Genomic DNA, 12,801 nt, shown 5'->3' with positions numbered 1-12,801 from the left:
GTTGAGCGTCATGAAAGTTTTCTTACAAGTCTCTGTGTGACATCTGCTTCTCCCTATCATCTTGGCCAGTTATCCTTGCACCAAAGAAATTAAAACAGATGTGGTCTCCACTTGAAAAAGCTATGGTCTCTTTATTTCCTGCTTTTACATTAGTGTCTCTTAAGTTGCTGATTTTCAGGAAATTGAAGTTTCATTCATTGGCCTTTAATTCCGCAGGTCCTTGTTTTGTACTTTTTTTTAAAAAATGTTATCATTGCAGTTTAACTTTTTCCAGTTTTCTTTTTTCCCCTCAAAGATACTCTATGAATAATGTTTTTCAGAAATCTATTCTTAGTGGCTCTGAAGTTGGGCCTGCTTTTTCAGATCAGCTCATGCGACTGTGCTCTAACCTGCTGTTTTCCTCCAGATCTCACTCCTTTGTCACCAGTCACCTGGCTCACAGTAAATCTTTGGTGACATCTGAAGGAAAAAAAGAATGGAACAGGCTTCTAGTTTAATGTGCTGGCTGTCTTTCTGTTAAATACCAAATTGATTTTTGTCTTCCTCTTGCTGGCATTGTACTTGTAGAATAACTTCCTGTTAGCTTTGCCCTTTCCTTTTTTGTCTCCTCTATTTTAACCTTTCTGATTTTTGTCTTGATACCCTCATGCTGTTCCTTTGTACCTATTGAAAGTAATCTGACCTACTTTCCATTTTTTAACACTACTTCTTCAGTAGAGGAAGCTATTTTGTTATTCTGCAACATTTTCTTCTGCACTGGGAGAGTTTGTGCTTGTATTGCTATAGCTTCTGCAAGGAAGCACTCATTCTCACTCATTTTTATAGATATGCATTTGGTAACCTACCACTTTTCTGCTGTTATTGAAATCTCTCTTATTTTGGCCTAATGTTTTTATTTGGGCATTCTTTGCTCAGAATTCTGAAGTCTCTGATTCGGTGAACACTGGTAAGAGAATGGCTTGGGTTGGAAGGGAGCTTGGGTATCATCAAGTCCCAGCCCCTCTGACATCAGCAGGGTTGCCAGCTGCTAGATCAAGTACTAGATCAGATTGCCCAGTGACCCATCCAGCCTGGCCTTAAATTCCTCCAGGGATGGGGCATCCACAGCCTCTCTGGGCAGCCCGTGCCAGCACCTCACCACTCCCTCAGTAAAAAACCTTCCCTTGATATCTAATCGAAACCTCCTCTCCTTTAGTTTAAAACCAACTCCCTGTTGTCCTGTCACTATCTATCCATGTAAAAAGTTGGCTTCCCTCCTGTTTATAAACTCTCTTTAAATATTGGAAGTCCACACTGAGGTCTCTCTGTACCCTTCTCTTTTCCAGGCTGAACAAGTCCAGTTTCTTCAGCCTCTCTTTATAGGAGTTGTGCTCCAATCCTTGGAACATCTTTGTGGCCCTCTTCTGGACCCTCTCCAAAAGCTCCACGTGTTCCCTATGTTGGAGGCTCCAGACTTGCCTCATGAGGGCAAACTAGAGAGGGACCATTACCTCCCTTGCCTTGCTGGCAACTTCTGTTCTTGCTGGCCTTCCATGCTGCCAGGCTGGCCAGGGCAGACTGCTGGCTCATGTTAAGTTTTTCATCAGTCAGAACCCCTAAGTCCTCAGCAGGGCTACTCTCAAGGAGTTCTTCTCCCAGTCTATATACGTATCTGGGATTACCCTGGCCCAAGCTCAGAACCTTGCGTTTTGCTTTGTTGAACCTCATTAGGTTCATGTGGGCCCAGCTTTCGAGTTTATCATGGCACCCCTTCCTTCTGCTGTATCAGCTGCACTGCTCAGCTTGGTGTCATCAGCAAACTTGCTGAGGGTGCTCTCAATCCCATCATCTAAGTCACTGATAAGATCTTAAAGAGTACTGGATACAAGATGGACCCGTGAGGACACCACTCATCGACAGTCTCACCTGGAGTCCACAGTCCTCTGGCTGTGACCTTCCAATGAGTTTCTTATCCACCAAATAGTCCACCTGGACAAATGCAAGTTCTTATTTTTTTTCCAGAGTGAGAACTATCCTAGCAAATTTAACAATTAATTTACAGAGCACAGTACATTATAAAACTTAAAGTTCTACTTGTGTTGTTATTCTTGTTGCAGTGGCAATTTGATGTAAAAATAATAATAATAATAATACTGTGATTATCCTCTTCTTGTTGTTCTTTGCTCTTCCTTAGGTCTACTGAGAATTCACTTAGCATGATGCCAACTATTAAGATAGAGACCTGCCGGTCATTTGTAGTTTTGTCTTAACCAAGAGTTCTGACAGATGAAGCACACATGCCTAAAATGCCACTTTCTTAGAGAGAGTTACATAAAAATGAAGTAGGAAATCTCTGCAAAACAGTGATTTTTTTTTTTTTTTTTTGAAGGCCTTCCAAATTCATGATTTGCTGCAGTTGCGTTTGAAATGGTTGTGTTTCAGAGTTATGGCAGACTTAAAGCATCAGTAAGAGTTTTGGTTAGCAGATCCTTCTGAAGAGGATCTTCTGATCTGAGACTTCGCAGTGCTATTTGCTGGTTTGCTGAAATAGTCTCTTCCTCAATGGCTTGTCATGAGAGCGTGCCAGAGCAATGGAGTTCTCACTCTCCCTCCCGCTAGGTTATGTTTGGTGAAGGCTGCCTTTCTGCGAGATTTGCGTGCCTCTGATGTTTCAATCTGTGTTTCCATAGGTCTAATTAACTGAAAATTTCACTCCATATTGTTTGGGGGAAAGAAGACAGGGAATGGGAAGTGTCAATTTGCTTAGAGGAGGCATTCCTTTGATCTTCAAAATTATTGTTTACTTTTCTCAACCATGTAAGCTAGAGTCATGATTCAACAAATAAACAACAACAACAAAAGCTTATTAGTGATTTAGCTTTCTTGAGGCTGAAATTAAATGCTTAGGAACTGAATTGGAGGGCTTCTAAGTTCTAAGGCAGTTGCCTAAAATAAGATGTGTAAGAATTTCCTTCTTTTGAGATAGGTTTAGGTGTAAATCATGGCGTAGAATGTAGTCTGTATGGAAGAGAGCAGGATACGGGTTCCAAATTATGTCATTTTTTCCATCATTGCAGCAGTGTGTTATTGATTATTGTAATGCTCTAAAAACCCATTTTTCTCTTCTTTCAAGATTCACAATCGATACGAAGGCAAAGACATTTCAAAGCACAAGCGGAACCTGGCTATAGCAGGCGGTGTGACCCTATCTGTAATTGTTTCTCCAGTTGTAGCTGCAGTAACTGTAGGTAAGCAAATATTATTATTTTGTATACTGGTAACACCTTGCAACCTGCGCAAGCACCCTTGAATAAAACACTCAGCTGAGATAGGTCTTACGGTTTCCTTTTGCAGGGACAGAAATGAAGACATAAAAAAATGAAAAACAACACATAAGGAGTGTGGTTATACATTTATTGGGGTAGAATGGAGGATAGAGTACTTTGGGAAATGTGGCATAAAATGAAGAGCTAATTATTTTTATCTTGCAAATTGAAGTTGTCACGTTGTCATCTGTCTTAAAACTGAAATATATAGAGCTTCTTCTAAATAACTAAGACAAAGCTTTTGCCACAAAGTCTATTGATATTCTAATAATTTTAATAATTCCTATCAAACTTTCCTCAACACGGAAGAAAAACAGTATTTTAAATTTAACATTGCAGTAGTTGGCAAACGATAGTAGAATACCAGTGACTTCTATGTTTACGTTTAAGGAAAAATTGTATGATTAAATTCTTAGATGGAATTTGCATGATACAGCAAATACGAAAGATCCAACAGTAGTAATGATGGTGAGTCTCATAAAATCAATAGCAAAGCCCCATCTGGCTTCAGTGAATGCAAAGTCCAACTGAATTTATATGAATATTAAGTATATTCTTTTTTTGTCTGTAAAAGAGGTTATAGACATTGGAAGCAGTAATTCACCCAGCAGTATGCTTCTTGCCTTCCAGTTCTGAGAGAGGGCCCTTGTGCCCAATGAAAGTACTTCTGCTGTCACTTCACTTGATTTATCAGCATTTCTTACTTTTGTTTTCTCCTAGTTTCTTTGAAGCCTGAAGTGCTAAGTAAACGTCATTCTATGAAATCACTTTCATAAGAGAGTGCAAAATATGAGTTGTATTTAGTTAACTCAAGATGGTACCTTCCTCTGCAGGTATTGGTGTTCCTATCATGCTGGCCTACGTGTACGGAGTTGTGCCAATCTCCCTCTGCCGAAGTGGAGGCTGTGGTGTTTCAGCAGGCAATGGAAAAGGTGTTAGGATAGAATTTGACGATGAAAATGATATAAATGTTGGTGGAACAAATGCAGCTGTAGGTAAGAAAATGTTTTATTTTCTGGACTTTGTGACTTACGTACATCTGATAGCCTCAGATACCCAGAGTACTTGCAGAAGAGGTACAGCACAGTCAGGGCTGTCTCCGCTCTGTGCTAAAAGATGAGCTCTGACATGAGAGAGTAGCTTCTGTGTTCATGTTGTTTGTGCTGTGCTGTAGTACAGCATTTGCTCACGTGGACATAGAGCAAGACAGTCAGCTGTCTTGTGGTTTGAATTCTGTGTAAGCTGTTGTCCTGCTTTTTGCACAGCACTGAGTGAAAGGTGACAGCTTTCTCATTCTTGACCAAGGTTAAATGCCAATAAGTGACTTTCTGGCAGTAAAGAGTGCTGTCGTGTTATTGTCCCTTTTAACTAATTGCTGAAGCAACTCTTTGAGTTTTCTCTTAAGCTGGCACGCTTTAGTTCCTTAGAATCCGGTCTTGCAGTTTGGTCAGCATGACTGAAGCAATCTGAGGATCCCACTGCCATTTCACCTCCTTTCTAATGGTCAGCAGGATGCCTAAAGTGCAGAAATGCAGGACAGTGGATCTGCAACTTAATCTTATGTTAAAAATGATTGTTCATTTTTTTAAGAAAAAAAAAAAAAGTATCCCCTCTTAAAAGTCATTTATCAGAATACTAATTCAAAGCAGTGATGCATTAAAGCTTCACTTGCCAATTTGAACCAAAACCAGACTCGTGCAATGGCAATCCCATAGGTAAAAGTTTTAAGATAAAATCAATGCTGCTTTTTCAGAATACTGGTTTGTAGAAGCTTGCTGCTAGCTTTCCTCTTTTTATCTGTAATGGGAAGAATTAAATGCCTTTAATTGCTGATCTGGTGCTGCTTTTTTTTTTCTTTTTTTAATTACTTGACGATATCCTTTGATACTGGGTTTCTGTGATCCTTGACTCCATGTTACATGCCCCACCCATGGACAACTTCTGGATATCCTTAGTACGTCATGTCTGATACAACCATAACAGCAACTGCAAGAAAGGTCCCATTTTCTTTGGCAGTTATCTTTTTGTCACTGTATTTTATTAAACCCTTTTTCTCAGCGTAACTTCAGAAACAATTTCCGTGGTCACGTTCTAAAAATCAGCAAGTTCTGTTTCTATGAATGACAAGCCTTCCTTCTCCCCTTCTGTCTTAGATGCCACTTCAGTCGCAGAAGCACGTCACAACCCCAGTATAGGCGAAGGAAGCGTCGGTGGGCTGACCGGCAGCTTGAGTGCCAGCGGCAGCCACATGGACAGGATAGGAGCCATTCGAGACAACCTGAGTGAAACGGCTAGCACCATGGCGCTGGCTGGGGCCAGTATCACGGGCAGTCTCTCGGGAAGTGCAATGGTCAACTGCTTTAACAGGTAAGAGGTGTTCTTCCTGCCGTATAGACCCGGCCCTGAATGTAGCATAGAAACATAGAATGGCCTGGGTTGAAAAGGACCGTAGTGATTGTCTAGTTTCAACTCTCCTGCTATGTGCAGGGGTACCTCATGTCTAACACAGCCATGTTCTCTAATGGGAGAGCTCTCTGCGTGCATCTCACACTGACATCGTGAGTTCTGACTTGTTCAGAAGTCTGCAAGTACAAAATTGCCCCTTCTGAACACCTTGGCCTTGCCTCGGTGTCTGCTGTGAATTGGGGTCTTGCTGTCTGTAGGAGACAGGGAGTATCTGGAAAGGATTGTGTGGGGTTCTGGAAGGAATTTGCTCCTTAAGAAAATGAATAGTGTTTAGCACCTCATTTAAATAGCTTGCAGGTCCAGGCTATGTAGAAAAAGGAGGATAGGGTAGCACAGAGAGCTTCCTTAGTCTAGAGCTGTAACTGCTGGTTGAGGAACACTTGTCCTCCTCTTGAAGGAGTTGAGAGAGGAAAGCAAAGCAAACACTTCCAGTTCACTGTCAGAACAGAGGTAAAGAAGGCGTTTGGAAAGAAGCTTACAATCCAGGTTTATCTGTTTTCAAGTTTCTGTTATTTCTGTTGAATTTGATAACAGTACAACAAAGCAGAGTACAGAACACAGTTCTCTGATTGTTATTTGATAAGTCATGATTTTGCAGCTGAGTCAACATGGGAACTGTTGTGAATTTGTGTGTCCTTTTTTCTCTGTTTTTGGAGTATGGTACATTATCTGCAAAGGAATTATAGCTCAGCTTGGAACTCATTTTTGTAACTCTCAGGGAGAAAATAACCCAGAAACTCTGTTTTGTGTGCAACATTTTACTTTGTTGGCAATTTCATCTAATTTTGTTTTTAACTGTGAAACTGTGCTTACTATTGTGTGGTGGAGGAACTTTACAAGGTGATAGTAATTCTCAGCTAGGGTGCTTTAACTGTAGTAGCAGCTCATGCAGCCCTTCTTCTTTCTCTCCAAGGCTGGAAGTACAAGCAGATGTGCAGAAAGAACGCTACAGCCTTAGTGGAGAATCTGGCACAGTTAGCCTGGGAACAGTTAGTGATAATGCCAGTACCAAAGCAATGGCAGGATCCATTCTCAACTCCTATATCCCTTTGGACAGGTAAGAGAAATGTGAAAAGAGATTAAGCCTTACTTACTAAAGGATACCCTAAGTGTGCCTCTGCAGTTCTGTTTAAAACTTGGAAGAAAGAAACAATTTTTTGGTTAGAAATTGAATTACACGTGATTGCTTGTATTTGCCAAGCCTTCTTCCAAAGAGGAGAACAATCTCTGTAGCTCAGTAAAGCATTTCATTTTCAGACTGTCTGCTTCTCTTTGGGCTGTTTACTTGGTTTTAAACGCTTTTTCCAAAACAGGTGACATTTCTCTCACTTGCTTTTGCAATGTATTTTGAAAAGCTGCAAGTTTGTCCAGCTGTATCGCCTGGCTTGTTTTAGATAACTGCTTACACCCAGGTTCATTCCTGTTGCAGGGAAGGCAACAGCATGGAAGTGCAAGTGGATATTGAATCAAAGCCAGCCAAGTTCAGACACAACAGCGGAAGCAGCAGTGTTGATGATGGCAGTGCTGCAGGTCGGAGCAACGCTGCGTGTTCATCGGCCTGCGTGCCAGAAAGTAAATCTAGTGCCACCAAGTGGTCCAAAGAAACAACAGCAGGAAAAAAATGTAAGGGTAAGCTGAGAAAGAAGAGTAGCATGAAGATAAATGAGACAAGAGAGGACATGGATGCTCAGCTGTTGGAACAACAAAGCACAAACTCCAGTGAATTTGACTCTCCTTCTCTTAGCGATAGTATTCCATCCGTAGCAGATTCTCACTCGAGTCATTTTTCTGAGTTCAGTTGCTCAGATATGGAAAGTATGAAAACTTCCTGTAGCCACGGTTCCAGCGACTATCATACTCGCTTTACCACAGTCAGTGTTCTCCCAGAGGTGGAAAATGATCGCTTGGAAAACTCTCCGCAGGCGAGCGGAATCCCGCCGCCTGTTGTGGCAGCCCCAGGCACTGATGTTCAGCAGCTGAGTTACATTGCTGAGGAAAGCATTACTAACGGATCTTCAATGGATGTAGGTCTGGGTGTCGATGAAACTCTGAAAGAAGCAAACAACAACCATTCACAATGTGCTGCGGAATTAAGCACTGCTATTCAGACTGAAATTTAAGCCAAAAAATGCTGCAAAAACATATTTACCACTAATGAACCCTGTCTGAAAGCTGGTTTAATTACATGCGACGGCTTCCGTAAGCTTCAGGTGACCGGCGGAAGCAAGGTTTTGATACAGCTGCATTTTATATACCTGTCTGTTAAGGCAGAATACTTCATATGGATCTTAGAGCTGTGTGAAGGGACATGAAGGCTTTAACAAGTGCATTACAGCAGTGCAAATACGTCCGTGTTTTTTATTTTTGCCACAACTTTGCTTGAAAGCATATACTTGGTGTATTTAGAAAAAATTGGGTAATTCTTGATATGTTAAATGCTAAAATAAGTAATACATCCTGCACTGTTCGCTCAAAAAATAGGGGATGTGGGATAAATGGGTGTTAGCTGAATATTAGTGACTTAAAACCATTCTAGCGTGAACTTGAAGGGAAGCAGAAGTTTTGCGGAGACCTCTACAAACATTTTCAGCAGTGAATATCCATAGTGATCATTTTGTTTTATAACTGGGCACACTATTTGGAATGCATGTGGAATGGATCGTGTACCTCCAGGTGATGTGGCCCTGTGTCAGAAGCCTTCGTGTGTACACTTTGAGCGAGGCTATGGCGTGTTACGTCATTTAGAAAAGGAAGAAATTGGTACTTAATACATGGAGGAATGGAGACCTCACCTGTGGACAACAGTGGGGTCACTTATTTATTCATGCAACCAACCGTGCGGCAGATAAGGCTGCTCTGCATTGTGTAAAACCTGTAAGATAATGATCCAGTGATTTATGAGCATCGTAGAAAAGCAGATGCAGTCACCTTTCATGAGGGGGGAAAGCGGTGCCCCGTCAATTCTTGGTGCCTTGGAAAAGACTGGGTGTGAAGTGCCTGGTCGTTGGAGGATTTGTCTGTCGTGTTTTCCAGAATGTCCTCTTTGGCCACCTTCAATCACAAAAGAGAATCCTAGCGAATAAATGACTGGTAGATAAGTGTATGATAACAAAGTATTAGCCTACCAAAGACTCACTCAGGCTTTCGTGAATGACTTCTTTCACGTGACATCTCTTTGCAAGACGTGCATCTTCAGTCCCAGAGTCGGAGTGCAGGGCAGTGGCTGCCCAGCTGCCACGATGGCTTCTGGACATGCTGGCTTATTTTTCTTTTGCATATGGAAGATGTATAGATAAACACAAGCTGAAGTTGGCAAGTTGGCCAAAGCGCCTGCACTGTCCAATTTTTTTTTTTTTTCTTTTTGCTATGTAAATCACTAAAAATGAGGGGAAAAAAAGTTGTGAATATCAGAAAAACAGTTACCAATGTTCTGTCTTGTGTTCAATGTATTGCCATTATGGTGCTACTGGGAGTTGGGTTGGATGAAAAGAAAACGCCATGTGCTGCAGTTCTCTTCCATGACTTATCCTCACCAGTTTCATTAAATGCTTATAACACTAGTGCCAGTTACGTCATTTGATAATGCTTGTTACGGTATTTGTATATTTGCAATTCAGTTTTGCTCAGTAATATGCGTGTAAACTGCATATCTGAAATAAATGTCTAAGTACTGAGTTGAGTGGTCCTGTCAGCATGCAGGCGGCCTTATGGAACACATCAGGCGGCTCTCCCCACTGTCCAGCTCCGACTGCTGGCATCTTCTGTTGTCCCAGATCTTGGTTTTGTTTGGTGGCCTTTGGGGTGGAGTGCTCTGGTATTCTGAAACGTTTCCAATGGTGGATTCTTAAGGAGAGAATAGAAAGGAGGATGAATGAAACAGGCTGTATCCTAGAAATGGCAGTGAGGCACAGAGGCACTTCTGTCATTGGGTGCTCTGAATTGGAAGCAGGTGTGAATTCTGAGTTTAGTGGGAAGGTTTGAATTGGATATTTTGGGTGTGTGTGCACTTCATGCTGGATTTTCTTTTTTTCTAGTTTGAGCAGTTTTACAGTACTCTGTTATTGATGAGTGATGTGTTGAAATAAGATCAGCATTAACTAAACGTTTTATTGTGCCCCATTCTGGGCTCTTCAGCTCAAGGAAGACAGGAGCTGCGAACATGCCCTTTGGCATCTGGTTCAGCTGTTTTGAATCTGCCTCGTGCAATAGCAATAAAGTTGTTGCAGCTCTGAAAGTGCTCCTTTTGGCTTCTTCCACTCTGTTTGTGGAGTGACAAGAGCATGCCGAGGGGCAGTGATGCCACCTGATGCTTGCAGCTGGGAACTGGAGCTGTTTTTTGTTCTATGAATTTAAACCTGACTTAATCTCTCAGCACCTCAGTTTTGCTATGCGGGAAATTGAAAATATATTATTTCTTTTTTTCCTGGCAAAGAAGCTTTATCAAAAGAAAGTAGTAGTTTCAGTCGCTCTGAAATAATCTTTGGTAATTTTATATTCCACATGAAAGCAGTTAATAGAGTTGCAAAATTTGTTTTAGCAGAGCATTGTACTGCTGACTCGTTTTGTATCTTCTCATATGTGACGCAGTCCAAACTGTGCTGTCTCATACATTTTTAAGCTTAAAGTGGCATTGAAATGGTTTGAGTCTGTGAAGGAGCAAAGGCTCTATTAGTGTATTGATGAAAGGCGGTGTAGGTTTATTGAAGAGAAGATGACGGTGTATGGAGCCACTCAGGGATGCTGGGGTGGGGTGTGTGGGGTGTGCTGGTTGCAAGAAAGATAAAGGATATTAACACAGGTAGTAGCCTGGGGGAAGTGGATGTTACATTGAATAAGAGCTTCCAGGTCATCTCATGGAAGGGAGCAGAGTTGTGCTGTTGGGCTTGGCTGCATGCCTGCTGCCCTGCTGTGCCCCAAAGCTGTCACATCAGAGCATGAAATGAGAAGCGGTGTAGGAGGTAGGAAGGTTTCTTGGAGAGCCTGAAACCACTTTGTGAAGATGTGATTGGAAAAGATACTGAACCCAGTCCTGGCCAGAACATGTAGATCACTTTTTTGGACAGACTGGAGTTCAGCATACAGGAGCAGCCCCACATTGGGCTGTCATTGGGCATCCTCTGCACAAGAACAAGGCTGTGATGGCACATCCAGCCCTGCTGCTAGGAGGGAACCCTGCGGGCTGTGTGCTGAGCAGCTGCCCCCAGTCCTTGTCGTCCAATTCAGGTGAAGTTACTGCTCCAATAGCTTCATGCACTGGATGGAGGTGGGCAGGCCACAGGGAGTGGGGATCCTTCAGCTGCATCGTGGCACAGTTGTGTGTGACTGAGTTACACGGAGAGGTTGGTTTGCGTGAAAGCTCCTGCGTAACACCTGGGGTGCCATCGGAGGCTCCTGGCTGTGGCACCTGGCTGGATGCCGTGTGGGAGGCTGGTCGGGTTATACCTGAAGTGCCTGAGAGCTGCTGGTGGCTCTGAGCCATTTCGTGTGCTGCAGGAAGGTTCCAGTTCCTGTTCCCCATCCTATGCCTTTGAAGATGAGGGGTTGTTTTGTTCTGCAAAATTTGCAGTGTCAATTAATCAGTGTGCCCCAGGGGAAGGAGCTCTCTCAAATGGAGTTCAAAGATGCTGAAGGCATGCTGTGAACAAGCACTGAGGTACTGACCTGCTCTTAAAGTCCAAAGACATGGGGTTCTGGCAGCAAGACCTGCAGCACCTGGCTGAGCCTGGCTGTGCTTCTATAGCCATATGACAGCATAACCCAGACCACCCCTCCCTCCTTAGAAGAGGTAACTGCGCTCTGCCTGCACCTGTGACCATGGACAGCTGGCCCACCTACAGCAAGAGTAGCTGGACTGAACTCCCCTGGGTGCCACTGTGAGCAAGCTCTCATGCAGTGCAGGTGAGTGGATGTGATGGAGAGCACACACCTGGAGGGAGGGGTCTGGCCTCCAAGGCCAGTGGAAGGGCAGGTCCTTGGTTGTTGTGAGCTCCTTGCTTCAGCCAAGTGCCAGCAGTGCTGTGTGCTACCTTGTGCTGAGGTTTAATCACAGCTGTGGGCACAGAGAGTGAGCAGGCAGGACCCAGCACTGCTTTTCCCAGGTCCTATCGACTCAGCTCTACAACAGGACCATTTCTGCATCCTGTTTCCAAAACACAGACGTAAAATTCACAGCCACCTCAACTGGAAGTGTTTGTGGCCTAATAATACATCTCTGTGCTCCTAGGCATTGAATGGAGAATGTGTTTAATTCTAATGTGATAAAATGGAGGAAATACCTGTTTGGTGGTTGTTTCTTTTTCTTTCCCTTTTCCTTTTATTTTCTTTAGAGAGTTTTATGGTGGGAACAATTTCCATTGGCTTCATTGGTTCCAAGACTACTTGCAGAGTGGTCCTCCAGTATGGCCTGTGCCAGCTTCTGCTGTCTGTGCCACTATGAAGGAGTGAAAGGAGTGGTGGAAGGCCCTGGCAGAGAGACACCTGATGCCACTCATCTCTCATAGCAGCTCTTGCCTTAAATATCCATTTACTTGGATACGACTTCACTAAAATTTCAAAAATACGTTGGAAGGGACAAAATAACAGCAGTGTACCATGGCCTGCTCTATTCCTTACCCAGTAGTCTTCCTTTAAGGGAAGAAAACAGCTACTTTTCCACTTGCACTAGAACAAGGGATTCACATCCATGATTTAACCACTCACCACGTGCCTGGCTATTGTGCAGACACAGGATAACGTTTTCACTCTGCTGCTTGCTGTGCTTACTGCCACTCTGGGACCACACTTCCCCTGGCCCCTCCTCCCACAGCAGCAGGCCAAGGTTAAGTTTTCTTCTTAGAGCACTCTTCCCCCTATCACTGTCCACTGAACAGAGACAGGTTAATGCTCATCTCTGCACTTTAGAAGACCAGTAAAGTGCTGATTACTCAGATAAGGGGACGTTTGTTATTCAGTCTCTGTTGACTGCCTCTGAACTGCAGGGATACAAAGCTGTGAGGGCAGCTGGTGCCGGCTCTCCCCTGCCAGCCAGATA

The 12,801-nt window shown here is 43.2% G+C and overlaps 1 protein-coding gene across 7 annotated transcripts in view; it reads left to right on the top strand.

Moving 5' to 3' along the window:
* The window catches only part of RNF19A (ring finger protein 19A, RBR E3 ubiquitin protein ligase), a 57,365-nt gene extending 47,920 nt beyond the window's left edge, over positions 1 to 9,445 (top strand). For all 7 annotated transcript variants that reach the window (XM_085221481.1, XM_085221484.1, XM_085221483.1 and 4 more), the window contains 5 exons: positions 3,113 to 3,227; positions 4,139 to 4,300; positions 5,459 to 5,672; positions 6,685 to 6,828; positions 7,201 to 9,445. In XM_085221481.1, the coding sequence (XP_085077607.1) occupies positions 3,113 to 3,227; positions 4,139 to 4,300; positions 5,459 to 5,672; positions 6,685 to 6,828; positions 7,201 to 7,891 (1,326 nt within the window). In that variant the 3' untranslated portion in view covers positions 7,892 to 9,445. The remainder of the gene's footprint in view (positions 1 to 3,112; positions 3,228 to 4,138; positions 4,301 to 5,458; positions 5,673 to 6,684; positions 6,829 to 7,200) is intronic.
* Positions 9,446 to 12,801: the final 3,356 nt, after the last annotated feature.

Source organism: Meleagris gallopavo, chromosome 3, assembly GCF_905368555.1.
Source record: "Meleagris gallopavo chromosome 3, MGAL_WU_HG_1.1, whole genome shotgun sequence".
Lineage (NCBI taxonomy): Eukaryota > Metazoa > Chordata > Aves > Galliformes > Phasianidae > Meleagris > Meleagris gallopavo.
The sequence above is the reverse complement of the archived record's forward strand: the minus strand, read 5'-3'. Positions and strand labels throughout refer to the sequence as shown.